This window comes from Anolis sagrei, chromosome 5 (assembly GCF_037176765.1).
Source record: "Anolis sagrei isolate rAnoSag1 chromosome 5, rAnoSag1.mat, whole genome shotgun sequence".
In the NCBI taxonomy this organism is placed as follows: domain Eukaryota; kingdom Metazoa; phylum Chordata; class Lepidosauria; order Squamata; family Dactyloidae; genus Anolis; species Anolis sagrei.
Window position 1 is genome coordinate 49815213 of NC_090025.1, and position 15997 is coordinate 49831209.

The window sequence follows — 15997 nt, forward strand, 5'->3', positions numbered from 1 at the left end:
ATTTATCCTGGAAGCAGATCAGCAGCCAGTGGAGCTGCTGCAACTTGGGAGTCGTCCTTTCATGGTACGCCGCTTCAGTTAGTAACCTGGCGGCCAATCTCTGAACTAATTGCAGCTTCCAAACTGTCTTCAAAGGCAGCTCCCCATAGAGAGCATTGCAGTAGTCCAAATGGGAAGCAACCAAGGCATCAGGTAGTGAAATGTGTGGGATCCAAGAAAGTGCATTCATTATTATTTAATGCTAATGAATTACTTGAATTTAAGCCACCCTCCTGTACTCATAAATCAAAACAGATGAAAAACTGAGTGTTCAATAATTTCAAGTTCATGTACATGGCGGATGTAGAGATTAGAATCCACCCTAGTGTAATTATTCTCAAACATGATTAAAAAGATGGAACTTTGTTTATAGCACATTAATGGCTAAAGGAGAGGTTACAAGCCCATATACAGCTATCTGAAAATTCCACAGAAACGGAATTTAATACACTGAAATGTTATTAAATAATATGTCCTCACTGACCCAGGAGAATAAATATTCAAGCTTTATCAACAATATACATCTCAGATAGCTCTGCCTACCGAGGCCAACAAATGTGGTAACCTCGTTTGAAACAAGTATAACATGGTATCGATTTAACATTTCATACAGGCCTTACCTCAAGTTGTTTTAGTATTCAACTGAAATAAAACTACATTTTCAACAGTGGGACTACAAAATTAATGCACAAGAGGAGAAACTGAAGGAAACTCTTCTGCAGCAGTGAATTTGACAAATTCATCAGCAGTACAGGTGACCAATTAGAAAACTGACATACTCCTTCTGCCACATTATATCTCTTACCATAAACAAAAAATTACTCTTACCGTAATCCATTCCTCTGATCAAAGGCCGGGATCATAGAACTGGGGTGCTCTGACATGAGAGCAACAAGCAGTTGCAGGACATCCATTAAATTGTCATCCTGTTAAATATAATGAAAAACCCACCTTCAAATGAATCATCGTCATAATCATTTGATGTCCCATTCTAAAGTTGAGCTTTAAGTTTCATTACTTCATCTCTATATTTTTCCCCTGTCACTCTAGGTTACGTGCAACAGACAGAGTAATTCTAACTCAAAATTGTCCTGGAATAGGCAGATGCCACGTTTGTTAGCAGAGTCACCATTACAACATCCTAATCTCTTTTCAGGACGTCAGCCAGCAGAACAGACAAAAAGGGCCATAGGATCAGAGGATGATGGAACTTAATTTATGACTTTTTAATTTAATGCATTATAGAATTAGAAGGGGCCCTACAGTCCATCGGGCAGACCCCCTGTTCAATGTAGGATCTCTAGAAGCATCCCCAGCAGTAGCTATTCAGCCTCCAGCAAATGACATCAGCAAAGGAGACCCCACCACGTCTCTAGGAAATTGATTTCATTGCCAAACTGCTCTCAGTATCAAGATGTTACTGTATTCGTGTAATTTATATTCTGCTTTTCCATGATTCTAGGAAAACACATACACTATGTTTATCTGAACAAAGCTAGGCCACAATCATACAAAGTACTTCCAGTTAGAAAGGTTCGGATTCAACCTAACTTTTATCACCTCAGCTGGCCGTCAGCCATCTTGGTTTTAATTGCATCCTAAAGAATTCATTTAATTGCGCTCTATATCAATTCATTAGTGGCAAGACAGCAACTGCTCACATGTTGGCTTTTCTTTGCAAATGGCCATATAAGTGTCCACACTATGAGCCAAGTGCCAGGGATTATTTCCAGGAATGCAGCTGCACCTTTCAGAACTTGCATAATTTTTTTCATGTGAATGAAGCTCAAAATAATGAGTAATAATACCTAGACAATGTGATCTGAGGAAGTGAACCACCCAAACATCCCATGTCATGCCAGCTTAATGTGAAAAAATGCAAAAAGGATGAGCCAGAAAAACTTATGAATGAATGCAAAAACCAGTAGACCTCAAATATGGCTAATAGCACCTTTTTTGCAGACTTTTTTTTTTAAAAAATGACTGCATTACTAGTTGTTGTTTTGAACTGTTTTTAACCACATGAATACACAAACCCAGTTACCAAGTTGCATCTGCCTAAAGAAATCCTAGGCTCCTTCAAACATAACCCATCACTATCCTTGCCAAATAGAAAATCATTATTAAAACTGAAGGGACTTTCAACAGCAAGACTATGACACAAATATCTGCTGCTGAAGAACAAAAGTTGCTTTTTATATATGTATTGAGAGTCTTTATATATCACTAGGGGTAAACAAAGCTCTCAGGTATGCCTAAAGTAGGTCTTTGGATCCTAGCCACCGTATACCAGCTTAAAAGGCCCACCACATTTGATGAATAGTGGAAGAGAAAATGAGTTTTGATGTCTGAAAAATTCTACCCAGAAATCTGTAGCCGTTTCTATAAATTCCACATATGTCAATGAGTCACCCATGAATAACTGGGTGTAAGATTGCCGCTGCTGCCTGTAACCCTGACCTTGAAACCACTTACTGCAAAACATCTTGGTGGACAATCAGTGAAACAATCTGAAGTTAAGCTTTTTCAGGATATAAACCTTTCTTTGCAAAGGGGTCCTTTTTAAGATTTTTTTTTCTAAATGTGATTTGAACCACAGTTGTGGTTTGTGCTTTATACAGGATACACGAAAACATAATTCAAAACAATAGGTGTTTCAATGCTACTTAGAAGACTTCCTACTGTATCTGAAGCAGGCACATTTCAAGGGCTGTCTCTCAGCAAGAAGGTATAGGTGAATACTCTGAGGTGGGATCTATATTTCTTGAAGAGAAATCTAATTAATTCTTTACTCTACTCATTTAAAGCACCCTGAAAGAAAATTCGTTTGGCTAGATTTATGTCCTAGTTTCCCAACTCTTTGATGTTACATCTGGCAGCAAGCGTTTGCCTGGTACTAAAATATGAAGATGCAGATATCCCAATGGTAACCAACATTTATTTCCAATTAGGTTTACAAGCTTTGAGTTCATTAACATCTTTATTTTTAAATTCACATTGAGAAAGCATTACTTTACTTAAAAGGCAAAATAAAAGGGAAATTACGTGAACCCTACAGAACAATTGTTTATAGATGCAGCTTTGCCATCTGTTCCTTTCCTACCACCTCCAGTCATGTATCAGATGAATGAACTGAGTAGGAAACTATCAGAACTCAAGATGTTAATGAACTTCAATGCACTATTGAACAGGGTTTTTAAATCACTCTCTGCTGGAGTTTCTAGGAATAGTTGAGCATTGTGCTTTGTTTTTCTTACTTCGGGGCCATCTTGTGGCAGGAGGAGATATTTTATTTTATTTTAAAGCTTCCTTTGAGTTTTTTTAACTGCTAAATTGAGATTACCTCATGAATGGTGAGGAGATAGTTGAGGATACCCTGGAGTTCATCTTCTTTCACTCCATGATCCTGGAAAGATAAAGAGCTGTACAACACAAGCCATTCTCAAGCACACAAACTTATAATGGATACAAAGGGTAAACTCTGAAACAGATGAAGTGACTGTGAAATAAACAGGATTCATAAACACATAACATTTCCAGGCTTTTATCCAAAAAGTACAAGTCTATCAGGAACTGTTGCTATGTATCTTCTATTATTTCTGTGCAGCCTTATATATTATGTCTTTGGGTTCAAATCTACAGGCGCTCTCTCATAAATGAACCCTGACATAACTGTAAACTGGCTTATATGTCTGAGAACAGAGAATTATTTGTCTAAGAAAAAATAATGACAACAGAATACCAATCACATTTTTGAGGAGAAAGGCTCAAATATCTGTGAAAAGTTTGTAAAAGGTCCAGAATTGAAAATGAGTCAAGATATCTTTCTGATGTGATTTGGAGAGAAGGTGTTCAACTTGCACTCGGCACAGCAAATACACAGAACAGATATGCTACTACCTCATAAAAAGGCTAGCCATAAAAAAATCTAAGATTCCTTGTGTGCCTGTGTGCAAATCATATTCTTAGTATAGGAATGTACTGCTATAAAGCTATAAAGATCTCAAAAAATCTAATACTGCTGTCTCCTCCAGTCTCCTCCAAAAACTAGAAAAAATGTATCTGCACCTCCATAAAATAGGTATGGTTCCCAACTTTGCTCACTTGCCATTTGTCAACCAATCTGATTCTGTCTGAAGTCACCTTTCTTACCATCTAGATCAGTGGTTCTCAGCTTGTGGGTCTCCTGGTGTTTTGGCCTACAACTCCCAGAAATCCCAGCCAGTTTACCAGCTGTTAGGATTTCTGGGAGATAAAAGCCAAAACATTTGGGGACCCACAGGTTGAGAAACATTGGTCCAGATGCTTAGACATCTAACTTTTGTTGCTGGTTAAAACCACACAAACAAACCTAACATCAACACTTCACCTAAGCATTCTTAAGACTTGGAAATGCAGGACATTTGTATGGCGTAATGCACAAGCTCTTTGGTAAGTGTTCAGGCTTGCTATATTTAATATTTATTTACAGTATTTATATACCGCCTTCCTCACCCCTAGGGGTACTCAAAGTGGTAAGACAAATGTATTTAATATAATATAAATGTAGGAATGTACATATATATTCCCCTTAGAGAGAAACACAGACACGGAAGTGCCTGGGAGCTTGAGTCACATTACATCCCTGTGCATGGCATACAGAATAGCACACACTGTATAGCATCATCAGGTACCTTCATATTTTCTATAGTATCAATTAAGACATACATTAAATTGCACGACAAGCTAGCAATTATACGCTCATTTTAAACCATACAGCTTTAGCCATTTGTCCCTTTTAACATACTGAGAGCTGCATCTCTTTAACATAGCCTAAATATTATTTACTAGCAATAGCTATCAGCCTATCTGGTTAGTTAAAAAGACAGAAATAGCATTATCAGTTTGAAATCTGCATGGCATCCATCCCTTCATACATTAGATACTAGCAGAACCAATCTAATTGCTACCTCCTTTTTACTCTTTTTATTCTTTCCCTAGTTTCTGTCCAGTCTACCAATTTTTCCACCTCATTTGCATCAACAATCCTCTCCTCCTATTAGACAGTTGGGCACAATATAAACAGGTTGTGCATAGTTAAATCATCACTTCTGATGGTCTTCTAACCGGATTGCATCAGCTAGTCAATTGCATCAGCCATCACCGCACCTCAATGGCTCTATTCTCAGTCAAGCCCAGAGGGTGCTCTCTTATCTTGTAGACACTTATCTGATAACTTGCACATTTTAATACATCTTAACTTTACATCTTAAAATGTGCATTTATTAGTATACTCTATAGGTTATATTCTTTATGTTATTTCCAGGTATCAATATTACCAATCAAAATAAACCTAGCTCGTAACATGGGAAAAGGCTGTCACCAAGAAGCTTTATTAATGTTACCTTTATTTAACACAACACACTAGTGTAATTCATTATATCAATTTTACTGGTTTCACAGCAAAACTAAACCACAATCTAAGGTTAATCATCTTCTGTGTGGCATATTCATCAGTTTGAAGGAAAATAAAATCAAAATATGCAAGTTATTTCTGAGAATATGTCATGCTAAAGCCATCTTAATTCAGTAGTGACTGGTGGCACAACATGATACTACATTATGGATGGCATTAGCATGTCATTATATTTAGTCTTGCAGTTTTAAAATCTGCGAACAAAGAAGAATGCAAGTACCACTGAGATGAAGTAATTTTAAAATGCCACCACAAATATGCCCTTCTTTTGGTACACCTGGGCTCCACTAATAAGAAATGGCACCCCTCTTCCTTTTTGAGGTATGTATTATTCATACAAAAATTTAACCAACCGAAGTGCAATACAGAACAGCTTCCAAAGAAAGTGACAATGACACAGCCCTACCATGAATTTCAGCCATCTTACCTTCATTACCAACTGCTTGACAAACATCAGTAAAAAGGCTCGTAGAGAAAGAATTTCCTTCTGATTAGGACGAGGTCCATCTTTATTAAGAAAATAAATATATATTTTAGAGCATAAAATCCACAACTTCCTATCATTTGGGTCCAATTACAAGAAATACTGTTTTTATCATCACAAATTCATACACATACTTACACACTGAGAAAGTCAGTATACATTCTTAGGTAACCTAGAACACTTAAATTACTTCTCAGTTCAGTTCTATTTTAAAATGTTAATGAAAAGCAAACCAAAAATTCCAAATGTGAGTATTTTTATTCAAATTTAAGGAACATTGCTAGATTTTTCTTAACTACACAGTAGGCTTGGTTGATCAAGAAAAAATGGTTCTAAACTCGTTTTGTATACAGGGGGCGCTGGCGTTTCAATTTTAAAATTATTTCTCAAATTTTCTTGAAAAAAAGATCGGAAATAGCAAAAATCTGAATAGCTTCATTTACTTCATTAATGGAAGGTGTCTCTCCCCCTGTTAGTTTAAAATCTTGAAGTTTCCTTGGCCTCCTGGCGACAAGCGGCGATGCGGAAGTGCGAGGTGTGTGTGGCTACGTCCAGCTCTTCCTGAAGGCCACGCCCTCAGTGGCCTTCAGGAACAGCTGTTCTTTCCCACGGCCACCTCCTTCTTCTTTGCATCGGCGGCTTTGCACGCCCGGCGATGCAAATAGGGACGAGGTGGGATGTGGGTAAGAACAGCTGCTCCTAAAGGCCACTGAGGGCGTGGCCTTCAGGAGGAGCTGGGCGTAGCCATGCCCATCTCATTCCCCTGTCATCCATCGCCATTCACTCACCCAGGAAAGGCAAACTGCGAGATTTTAAAACTAATCTCGCAGTTTGCCTCCCCTGGATGACTGAATGGCGATGGATGGCAGGCAGGAAAATGAGGTGGGCGTAGCTACGGCCAGCTCTTCTTGATGGCCACTGGGGGCATGGCCTTCAGGAGAAGCTGGGCATAGTCACACATACCTCGCCCTTTCGCATCGCCGCTTGTTGCCAGGGAGGCCAGGGAAACTGCGAGATTGTAAAGTTTGCACCAGATTTACAATCTCACAGTTTCCCTGGCCTCCCTGGCAACAAGCGGTGATGCGGAAGGGCAAGGTGGGAGTAGCTACGCCCTGCACTTCTTGACGACCACTGGGGGAATGGCCTTCAGGAAGAACTGGGCGTAGCCATGCCCACCTTGCCCTTCCACATCGCCAGGGAGGCCAGGGAAACTGCGAGATTGTAAAGTTTGCACCAGACATACAAAAATAATTCCGAAAAATGGGTAAATTGTTTCAATTCGTAATTACTCCTCACACTATTCCAGCATGGCTCGAAATTGTTTCTAAAATCATTTAAATACAAATTCATTCCGATTTTAGAAACTTCCGAACCAGATCAACCAAGCCTACTACACAGAGATCCTTCCATCAGAAATTAGAAATCTAGGAAAGAAGTATGGGAAGTATACTGTGTTCATAACCAGTCTTAAGGGAGGCATATATTCTACAAAATTATTGCAATATTTTTGTGCGCATTTTCTTGACATGGAGACAAACACTTAACCTCAAAAAACTGGGCCAGAGCACACCCTTCCACTTTTGTCCAAATTTATCTTCACCTGCAGTTTCTGCAGAAGTGACATGCAAGTCACCAAACACATTACATTTTTGTTCCTTTTCATTTATAGATATTTCTCTTATCTAACAGAAAAAAACAAGATTTATACAAAATACAATTTTACCACATGCTTCACATATCCTGCCCATATCAAGCTATTTGACATTTCAAAAGTAGTGTTCTATGATTCTAGATGTCAAACAGAAACAAATATATTTACTAAAAAGTATACTACTTAGAGATACTGATAAAGAGAAGGAATATTTGCTCATACCTAAACCTTTTGGAATTATTCCACTGCGATCCTGAGGATTCACTACCCAGTAGTAATATTTCAAAGTATGCATTGCCAGTAGAACTGTCCCAACTCGTCGAATTGCATTGTATATATTAGCTGTGCCAATGAACTCAGTAGACAAGTAAGTGTACAGAGTCAGTTGAATCTGTTTGATCCAATTAAAAAGGCAAGAATTTAACCAAAACTTTGTATACATAAGCAATTTTTCATTGATTATTCTATCAAAAATTGTATGAGAAAAAAATAAGTCATAAAACAAATTAGACAAGCAATAAGCCAGCAAATAATAAACTGAAATTACATCCAGGGGCCATTTATGCATAAACTTTTTTTTAAAAAATGACTTAATATTTTTCAATGTTCATTCTTAAGTGCAATAACCTCAGGTCCAGGCCTAATGGGGACAAAGGAGCTCATGTCCCACGTTCCCTCCTCCTTCTCCTTCTTCTGAGGGAGGGAGGTATGTATCAATATCAATGACACAGACAAGTTGAGTCTGAGGACCTCATAACACAGAACGTGCCCTCAATTTCTACACACTTCAAAGTCGAAATCCCATATTTTTCAATGTTCATTCTTAAGTGCAATAACCTCAGGTCCAGGCCCGATGGGGGCACAGGAACTTGCCTTCCACATTCCCTTCTCCTCCTCCTTCTGAAGGAGGGAGGCATGGATCAATATCAATGACACAAACAAGTTGAGTCTGAGGACCTCATCACACATAACATGCCCTCCATTTCTACACACTTCAAAGTCGAAATCCCATGGATCCCATAAAACTCATTCCATGGGTTGCCTGTGGCACTCTGTCTCCCTAGTGTATAGAAATGGATGAAATTGAAAGACAGATTGGAATCTGTTTCACTCAGCTCCCTATCCTTAGATGATGGTGGTCTTTTCATGTCCCCCAATGCTCCTTTCTGCTGCAATTACTATTCAGAGACAGAAAAGGACTGGTAAATAATTATATTCTCCTTAAAAATATTTTTGTTGCTGTAACTGTGCAACTTTGAACCTTTGAAATTCTGCCTTACTAATAATTTCCTGTTTTGAAAGCTCTTCTGCATTTGTGCAATTTAAAGAAAAAAAGAGGAGGAAACCTTGTTACATAGGCACTCCATAGATGATGGAATGGGAGGCAACAACAGCTGCCTGTGTGAGGAGGAATAAAATGAATGGTTTAACAATAAACTGGCAGAGACACATTGAGTGATGGGGCGTAATGCAACAAGAAGAAAATGATACCTCCCTCTCCCCCTACCTTGTGTGATGAGGTCCTAAGAAATTACAAATCCAAAGGCTTCAATATAATAACATTTAGAACAACATTTGCTGTATATTATTTGTGCATAAACAGGATTACACCCTACATATCTCTTGTTTGATAGCTGTGGTATGCTGGGGTATCCTCTCATTTATATATCACTCATTAATATCATGTCTCTTCACAGATGTCATATATTAAGCATATTCAGGCACATTAATGCCTGAATTCTGCATTCCCTTAAAAGTAGCCTTTCCAGACCTCAAATGCCTACAGTCATTAATGATCGCTACTGCACATCAAGCCTTTTTAACATATACATGGGAAATATTTTTCATTCTACCTTGGCTGGAGTATGAATCCATATTGCAGGGTTAAGGAGAATGTGATCACACAGCTGCTTCAGCAAGGGCACACCATGGTGCAAATTGCTCAGATATTTAGCAAAAGCAAGGCAAAGTTCTAGAACAGCTCTGCTGATGTGTGCTTTGGAAGACTGTAGAGAAAGAAGAAAATGTGTTGAAGGCAACATATAGGCAACATTTAGTACAGTCAAAATACAGACAGAATCAAAGTAGGAAGGGGAGAAGAAGGCATTTACCTTTTCAAGACTGTATCCTATGACAAGGAAGCCCTTACAAGAAAGCATTTGTTCTTGCATAGCTATTGAGTTCTTCAGCAACTCCATGATGAAAGCCAACAGAATGGAACTGAAAAATACAGTGTTGAGATATTGTATTACAAGATTTAATGTTTAAAAGCAAAGCTGAACAATATTAGATTCCGAACTATCTTCTTCCAAATCTAACAACACTCATTAAAAGCAAATACAATTAATTTTACATATTTCACAAACTGTTCTAATTTCTCTCCAGAAAACCACAGTCTCCTGCATTCATCCTTCTGGTGCAACAATCTTAAGTTACATTAGAAACGTGATATTATTGGGAAGGATCCAAGTAACTTAGGTACATTGTATGATATTTAGGGAGAGGAAGCTTCTCTGCATGTGTGTTCCATTTATGAAACATAATGCCCAGGAAAGGCTACCTGTGCGAACTTTGCTATTTGTTTTGATCGATGCCAGCTTATCTCTCATAGTGATGATTTTGTATTAATATTATCATTTTATTTTCTCTAATAAATATCATTGTACTTTGGTATCTGCAAGGGGGAAGGGCAGTTGAAATGTATTTTAGTAAAAAATTAAACTACTGTATATACTCAAGTATAAGCCGCCCTTTTTTGGCTGAAAAGGCCACTCTTGGCTTCTATTATTGTTATTATTACATTTATTATCTTACTCTATTACTATTATTACATGTATTGTTTTACTCAATTTATTGTTATTATTACATTTACATTATTTTACTCTATTATTTTTATTACATTTATAATTTTACTCTATTATTATTGGAAGGATACGTAAGCACATTTACATTGAAGAAGGTTAGAATAATGATTTAATCAGAGTTGGAGAGTCTTATCTTAAATTACAGTTTTATGTAAATATTCAAAATATTAAATCTACTGAAGCCTCAATTAATGTAATTTTATTGGTATCTATTTTTATTTTGAAATTTACCAGTAGCTGCTGCATTTCCCACCCTCGGTTTATACTTAAGTCAGTACGTTTTCTCAGTTTTTTTGTGGTAAAATTAAGTGCCTCAGCTTATATTTGGGTCAGCTTATATTCGAGCATATACAAGTCATTAATTCAGATTCACTCTGTCATTAATGCTCGTGGAAGGACTGTGAATTATCAATCAAGGTTATTAAGTTACCATCATGGATAACTCACTATGGGTTAATTCATTCCCAATCTAAGAGCAAACTGGACAGAAAGTAGAAAATGCAGATATCCACATATATTCAAACACATTCTTGATCTGTAACATATAAATCAGGTTCACCACTGTAATGGCCCTAAGTGACTCAGAGATGGGGAAAACATATCTTGGTTCAGATGTTTCATTAGAAGTGAAGAATCAGAAACAATTTTTCCATTAATCACTTTATTTATACACTGCTTTTTACCCAGACTGCGACTCAAAGCAGTTTACGGAGCACAATAAATTACAATAAAAACACAAAATCTGAGATTAAAACAGTATTAAACTAACAACAGAATCAAATTAATTTAAAATGTGATTTAACTAATATTACTGCTAATAGTAAAGCATCATAAAAAGCTTTCCTGTTGACTTTCTTGTTAAATTTTATACTGGCATGCATTGGCAGCATTAAAAGAAGGATAGCATGAGGGGTTGTACTAGGCATTATTTAAAAATTTGAAATTATACTCCATGCTCTTCCTGTACTTTCCTTAACATGCTGCCATTGAAACAGCAGAAACTGTAAATTGCTTTCAAAAGCGACAACACCAATTACTATTATTATTATTATTATTATTATTATTATTATTATATTTATACCCCGCTTTATGTTCACAAAGGGAACTTAAAGAGTCTTAATAAGAAATTGGTACCACAATGGCCATTAAAGTTTATACTACAGAACATCATCATTAATTCGCCTGAAACCTTCTAGCTTTGTTTTTCAAGACTTGCAAAATGAAGCTGGATTACTTTGGATATACAAGGCATCTTTCACTGATCATGTACTGGGCCAGGAAGACAAGCTCTCCTTAGTTATAACTAGCATTTCTATAAAAAAAAATAATAACATACGCACCACACATACACTTTGACAGGAAGGAATTCATCCCTGAGAAAGAGATTTTCTATTCCCCGCCCCCTCACTCCATAAATTACATAGCTACTGAATGATGTACACATTTGTGTAGAAGACTTGGTGGCAGTAATCTTGACTTCATCTCAAGGTCTTCTCTGTACAAGAGATTCAGAATGATCTAACCTTGAAAATATAAATAATGTCCCCAATGCTGCAATATAATTGCATTATTTGGGGATATTTTTTTTTTCATAAAGCTAAACTGGCTGTCATGACATCTTCACCTTGGCTATATTTAGATGTGCATGTCAATCATTTAATGTGGATTTTTGATTATTCAGCTGATGCGGTTTGTCAAGGCTAACCCAACTTAGCCTAGTCACAGTAGTTTCTTGGTCAGAAAAGTCAAATATAAGAATTTTTCTGTTAAAAAATTGTGATTTCTTTTGTTCTAACAGGCAAAACATACTGAGAATTTAAAATGAGAATTAAAAAAATCTTACCAAACAGTTGTGTCAGGTTGATCCAATGAATATTGCCTATAGTCCAGCTGTGCGAACAGAGGGAAAAGCACCTGCACACCTCCAATGGAATGCATTGCACTTTGGATAGAATGGGTTATCACAGCTTTTACATCCTGTCAAGGCCGAGATGAACAGATAATAAATGGATATTGTTGTTGTGGGACTACCTCTAAGCATTCAAATGCTTCAAGGACAATCTCTTAAAAATTGTAATCTTGTTGACAAGACAGGAAATTTAAGAGAACAAAAACATATGTAACTAACAAGAAGTGTCAAAGAAAATCAGTTAAAATAAATCTACCTGGCATTAAAAACATTTGGCCTATCTGAGCTACAGAAAAAAGGGAGAGCATACAACTCCCCAAAACAAATGTATTTAAGGATGGAGCAGGCAGGTTATAAATCATATGGCTTGTTTTCTGCTTCCCTGGAGACTAGGACATGGAAAAATGGCTTCAAACTACAAGAAAGGAGATTCCATCTGAACATTAAAAAGAACTTCCTGACTGTGAGAGCTGTTCAGCAGTGGAACTCTCTGTGGTAGAGGCTCCTTCTTTGGAGGCTTTTAAACAGAGGCTGTCAGGGGTGCTTTGAATGCAATATTCCTGCTTCTTGGCAGGGGGTTGGACTGGATGGCCCATGAGGTCTCTTCCAACTGTATGATTCTATGATTCTGTTAGTCAAATCAGAGTACAATAGCTAGCAGTGGTTCTCAACCTGGGGTCCCAAGATGTTTTTGGCCTACAACTCCCAGAAATCCCAGCCAGTTTACTAGCTGTTAGGATTTCTGGGAGTTGAAGGCAAAAAATATCTGGTGACCCTAGGTTAAGAACCACTGAGATAAAAGGGAGAAGGAGCAAAGAAAAATCCTATCCTCTTGAATCGGAAAATAGGAACACTAAAATACCTGTAGCATGAGGGCATGTGGTGAATGGACAAAAATGGAAGGGTTGTCCTTAGGTGAGGATTCTAAGCAGAGTTGTGCATCTGTAGCCCTTGGATTGTATGTAAAGGCAACAGCATTAGAGAGCTTGCCATCATACAGTAATTGTTTGTGATGGTCAGCAAGGAAGAGATCACTTTCCCCCTTGAATTTAAAAGTTCCCTGCAATGGAAGCAAATTGTAGATACAAATTAACATCCTCAGATAGAATGGGGTTGGAAAAGATATTTACATGCAAACAACCACCTGCAGACAATTTATCCTTAGAAGTTCAAAATGCATTTCTTGAAATAGCTGCTATTATTCTTACACAGCCCAACCAAAATAAAATATATCTTTTTTTTCTTGGTGTCTTGGTCTTTATGCCTGTTCCTGGGATTGTTCGAGGTGCTGTTTCAGAAGATTGCATTGCATAGACCTCATCAGCTCTAGTTTCATAGGGTGCATCCAGATAGCACCTATAGTGCACGCTGTCCCGCATTTTCCCCTGGGACCTCCAGACGATGCTTCAGGGAAAACCTAAAGCTTTCAGCACAAAGCAGGGAAAACCCTGCTTTGTGCCAAGGCAATTCATCTTCTGGAAAGACCTGGATCTTTCAGAAGACCCACACCAGGTGTGGGAGCTTTTTAGATGGGATCAGGGATTGTGATCACAAAACCGAAGACTTTTTACCACTATGACATAGGAGAGGTACCGTGGCTCATTCTCATAATGCTAATACATGATTTATTTTTTTATTTACACTAATTACAATAAGTTACAAATAATTGAAAAACTGTTTTTTATCACAAAAAACTTTCAAAACAAGTAAAGGATTCTTTACTTCTACCCTGCCATTATCAAAGCAGATAATCCACATTATGTGCTTTGAACTGGTTTATATAGCACTGTAGACTAATAATCCAGTTCAAATCAAGATAATGTGGATTTTCTGTTTTGATAACCTGGATTATTTGGCAGTGTAGAATAGGTCTAAGAAACCAAATTCAATACAAATGTACTTTTAACAATTAATGTACAATTACAAAAAGGATAAATAAATCATGATTGCCATTTCTATTTTATAACTATTATTTCCTGCTGAAAACATTGACACCAGTGTCTACATAAATGCAGGTAAACACAAGACACGATAAATTTATTGGTTACATACTGGCGTTGAATAAAATAAAATCGTGGTTATTTTTATGTATGCTTTCCAGTGGTAGTGTGATATTCTGAAGATGTTCAATGCAAGAAAACGGTAAAAAACAGTTGAAAATCTGCATGTCGTTTTAGAACCTTTTTGAAATAGCTCAGTTACATGTTCGTTAGTTCCATTCTGATCTAGAAATATCTTAATAAAGAGACAAGAAATACCTTGTATCCCAAACCAAGTTGATAAATAGCAAAAATCTGAGCAGCATTGAGAGCTTCACTGAAAAGATAAACAGCTGTCATCTGGCCACAAAAAACTCTGTTGGCATCTGCTGTTTCTGAAGAGCCCAGGAAACATTTGTCAAATGTCTAAGAAAAAATACAGAATATTCAAGTAAATGACAATAAAAATCCAGTTAGTGTTAACAACATAATCTTTAGAATATTGTGTGTGTGTGTGTGTGTGTGTGTGTGTGTGTGTGTATATATAATTGCAACCTAATGTTTAATGTTTAATTTTGTAGCATATTCTCACCATAGGTTATTGGGCACTCTTTTGAGCTTAAATTATTCTTTAATATGCCATTGTATTGTCTTTTATTGTATTGTGTACAAAAATAGAGTTATTGTTATTGTTATTCTTATTATTAAAATGCATTTTAATATCTGTCTGCCTCTAAGGTATTCATGTCAGCACTGATGCAGATGGGAATGGGGAAGCCCCATGTTTCTTGTTTATTTCATATCCATAGCTAACGTCTGGTATGGGGAAGGGATAAGGAAACAGATTTTAGAATTGTATTAAAACAATCTTTTGTTTTCCATTTCTATTTTGAGGATATCTGCCCAATGATAGGAACAATGTTGCTGTATCTATCCCTGACATTTCAATTTTAAAAAAGAAGTAGAGTTGTGCAAGATTGTTATGTGAGGTTTTGGAGAGCCACTGCTATTTAGAGCAATTTGTACTTGGATAATTAAGCTAGTGGGTTGGCTGCATAAATATGCACTTACACTAGAGATGGGAAAGAAATCCATACAGGTAGAATTTTGATACAAAGCTACCAAATTCATACCTCCTAAAACAACAATGGGCATCTGCACTGAAACCTGTCCTTGCATTGTCCAAAAGAAAAATTTATATATTGGGGAAATTAAAGAAAATGCTTGATATGAGCAAAATAATGCTTGAAATAAATGTGAAAAACATGTATGTGAACATAATATGTATGTGTACATAGATATGTGTAATGTACACATTAGAAAATAGAGAATTTTACACATAATTAGCAGCAATATCCACATAAAATTGCACCAAAGTGAAAATTTTAGAAGGGTTTCTTAAGGTATACACAGTGATTTCTATAATAATACCAAGACTGTAGTCAAAATGTTACACAGGTGTAGCAAAGACCTGATATCAGTTAAACACACACTAGTTAATTTTCATTTCATATGCTAGAACCACCCTATTATACATTAACTCTAACTCTATGAGGATGTATATTTTTACACAGTGTCAGCATGAGTAAAATGGTTTGGACCCAGGCTATTTAACA

General features: G+C 36.9%; 1 protein-coding gene across 8 annotated transcripts in view; it reads right to left on the reverse strand.

Annotated features, from left to right (window-relative positions):
- Positions 1 to 15997, reverse strand: part of LRBA (LPS responsive beige-like anchor protein) — a 420612-nt gene that overhangs the window by 353000 nt on the left and 51615 nt on the right. For all 8 annotated transcript variants that reach the window (XM_060778857.2, XM_060778855.2, XM_060778851.2 and 5 more), the window contains exons 9-17: positions 14661 to 14807; positions 13265 to 13462; positions 12337 to 12470; positions 9741 to 9849; positions 9483 to 9635; positions 7852 to 8020; positions 5922 to 6001; positions 3383 to 3445; positions 868 to 965 (exon numbers count right to left, since the gene is read on the reverse strand). In XM_060778857.2, the coding sequence (XP_060634840.2) occupies positions 868 to 965; positions 3383 to 3445; positions 5922 to 6001; positions 7852 to 8020; positions 9483 to 9635; positions 9741 to 9849; positions 12337 to 12470; positions 13265 to 13462; positions 14661 to 14807 (1151 nt within the window). The remainder of the gene's footprint in view (positions 1 to 867; positions 966 to 3382; positions 3446 to 5921; positions 6002 to 7851; positions 8021 to 9482; positions 9636 to 9740; positions 9850 to 12336; positions 12471 to 13264; positions 13463 to 14660; positions 14808 to 15997) is intronic.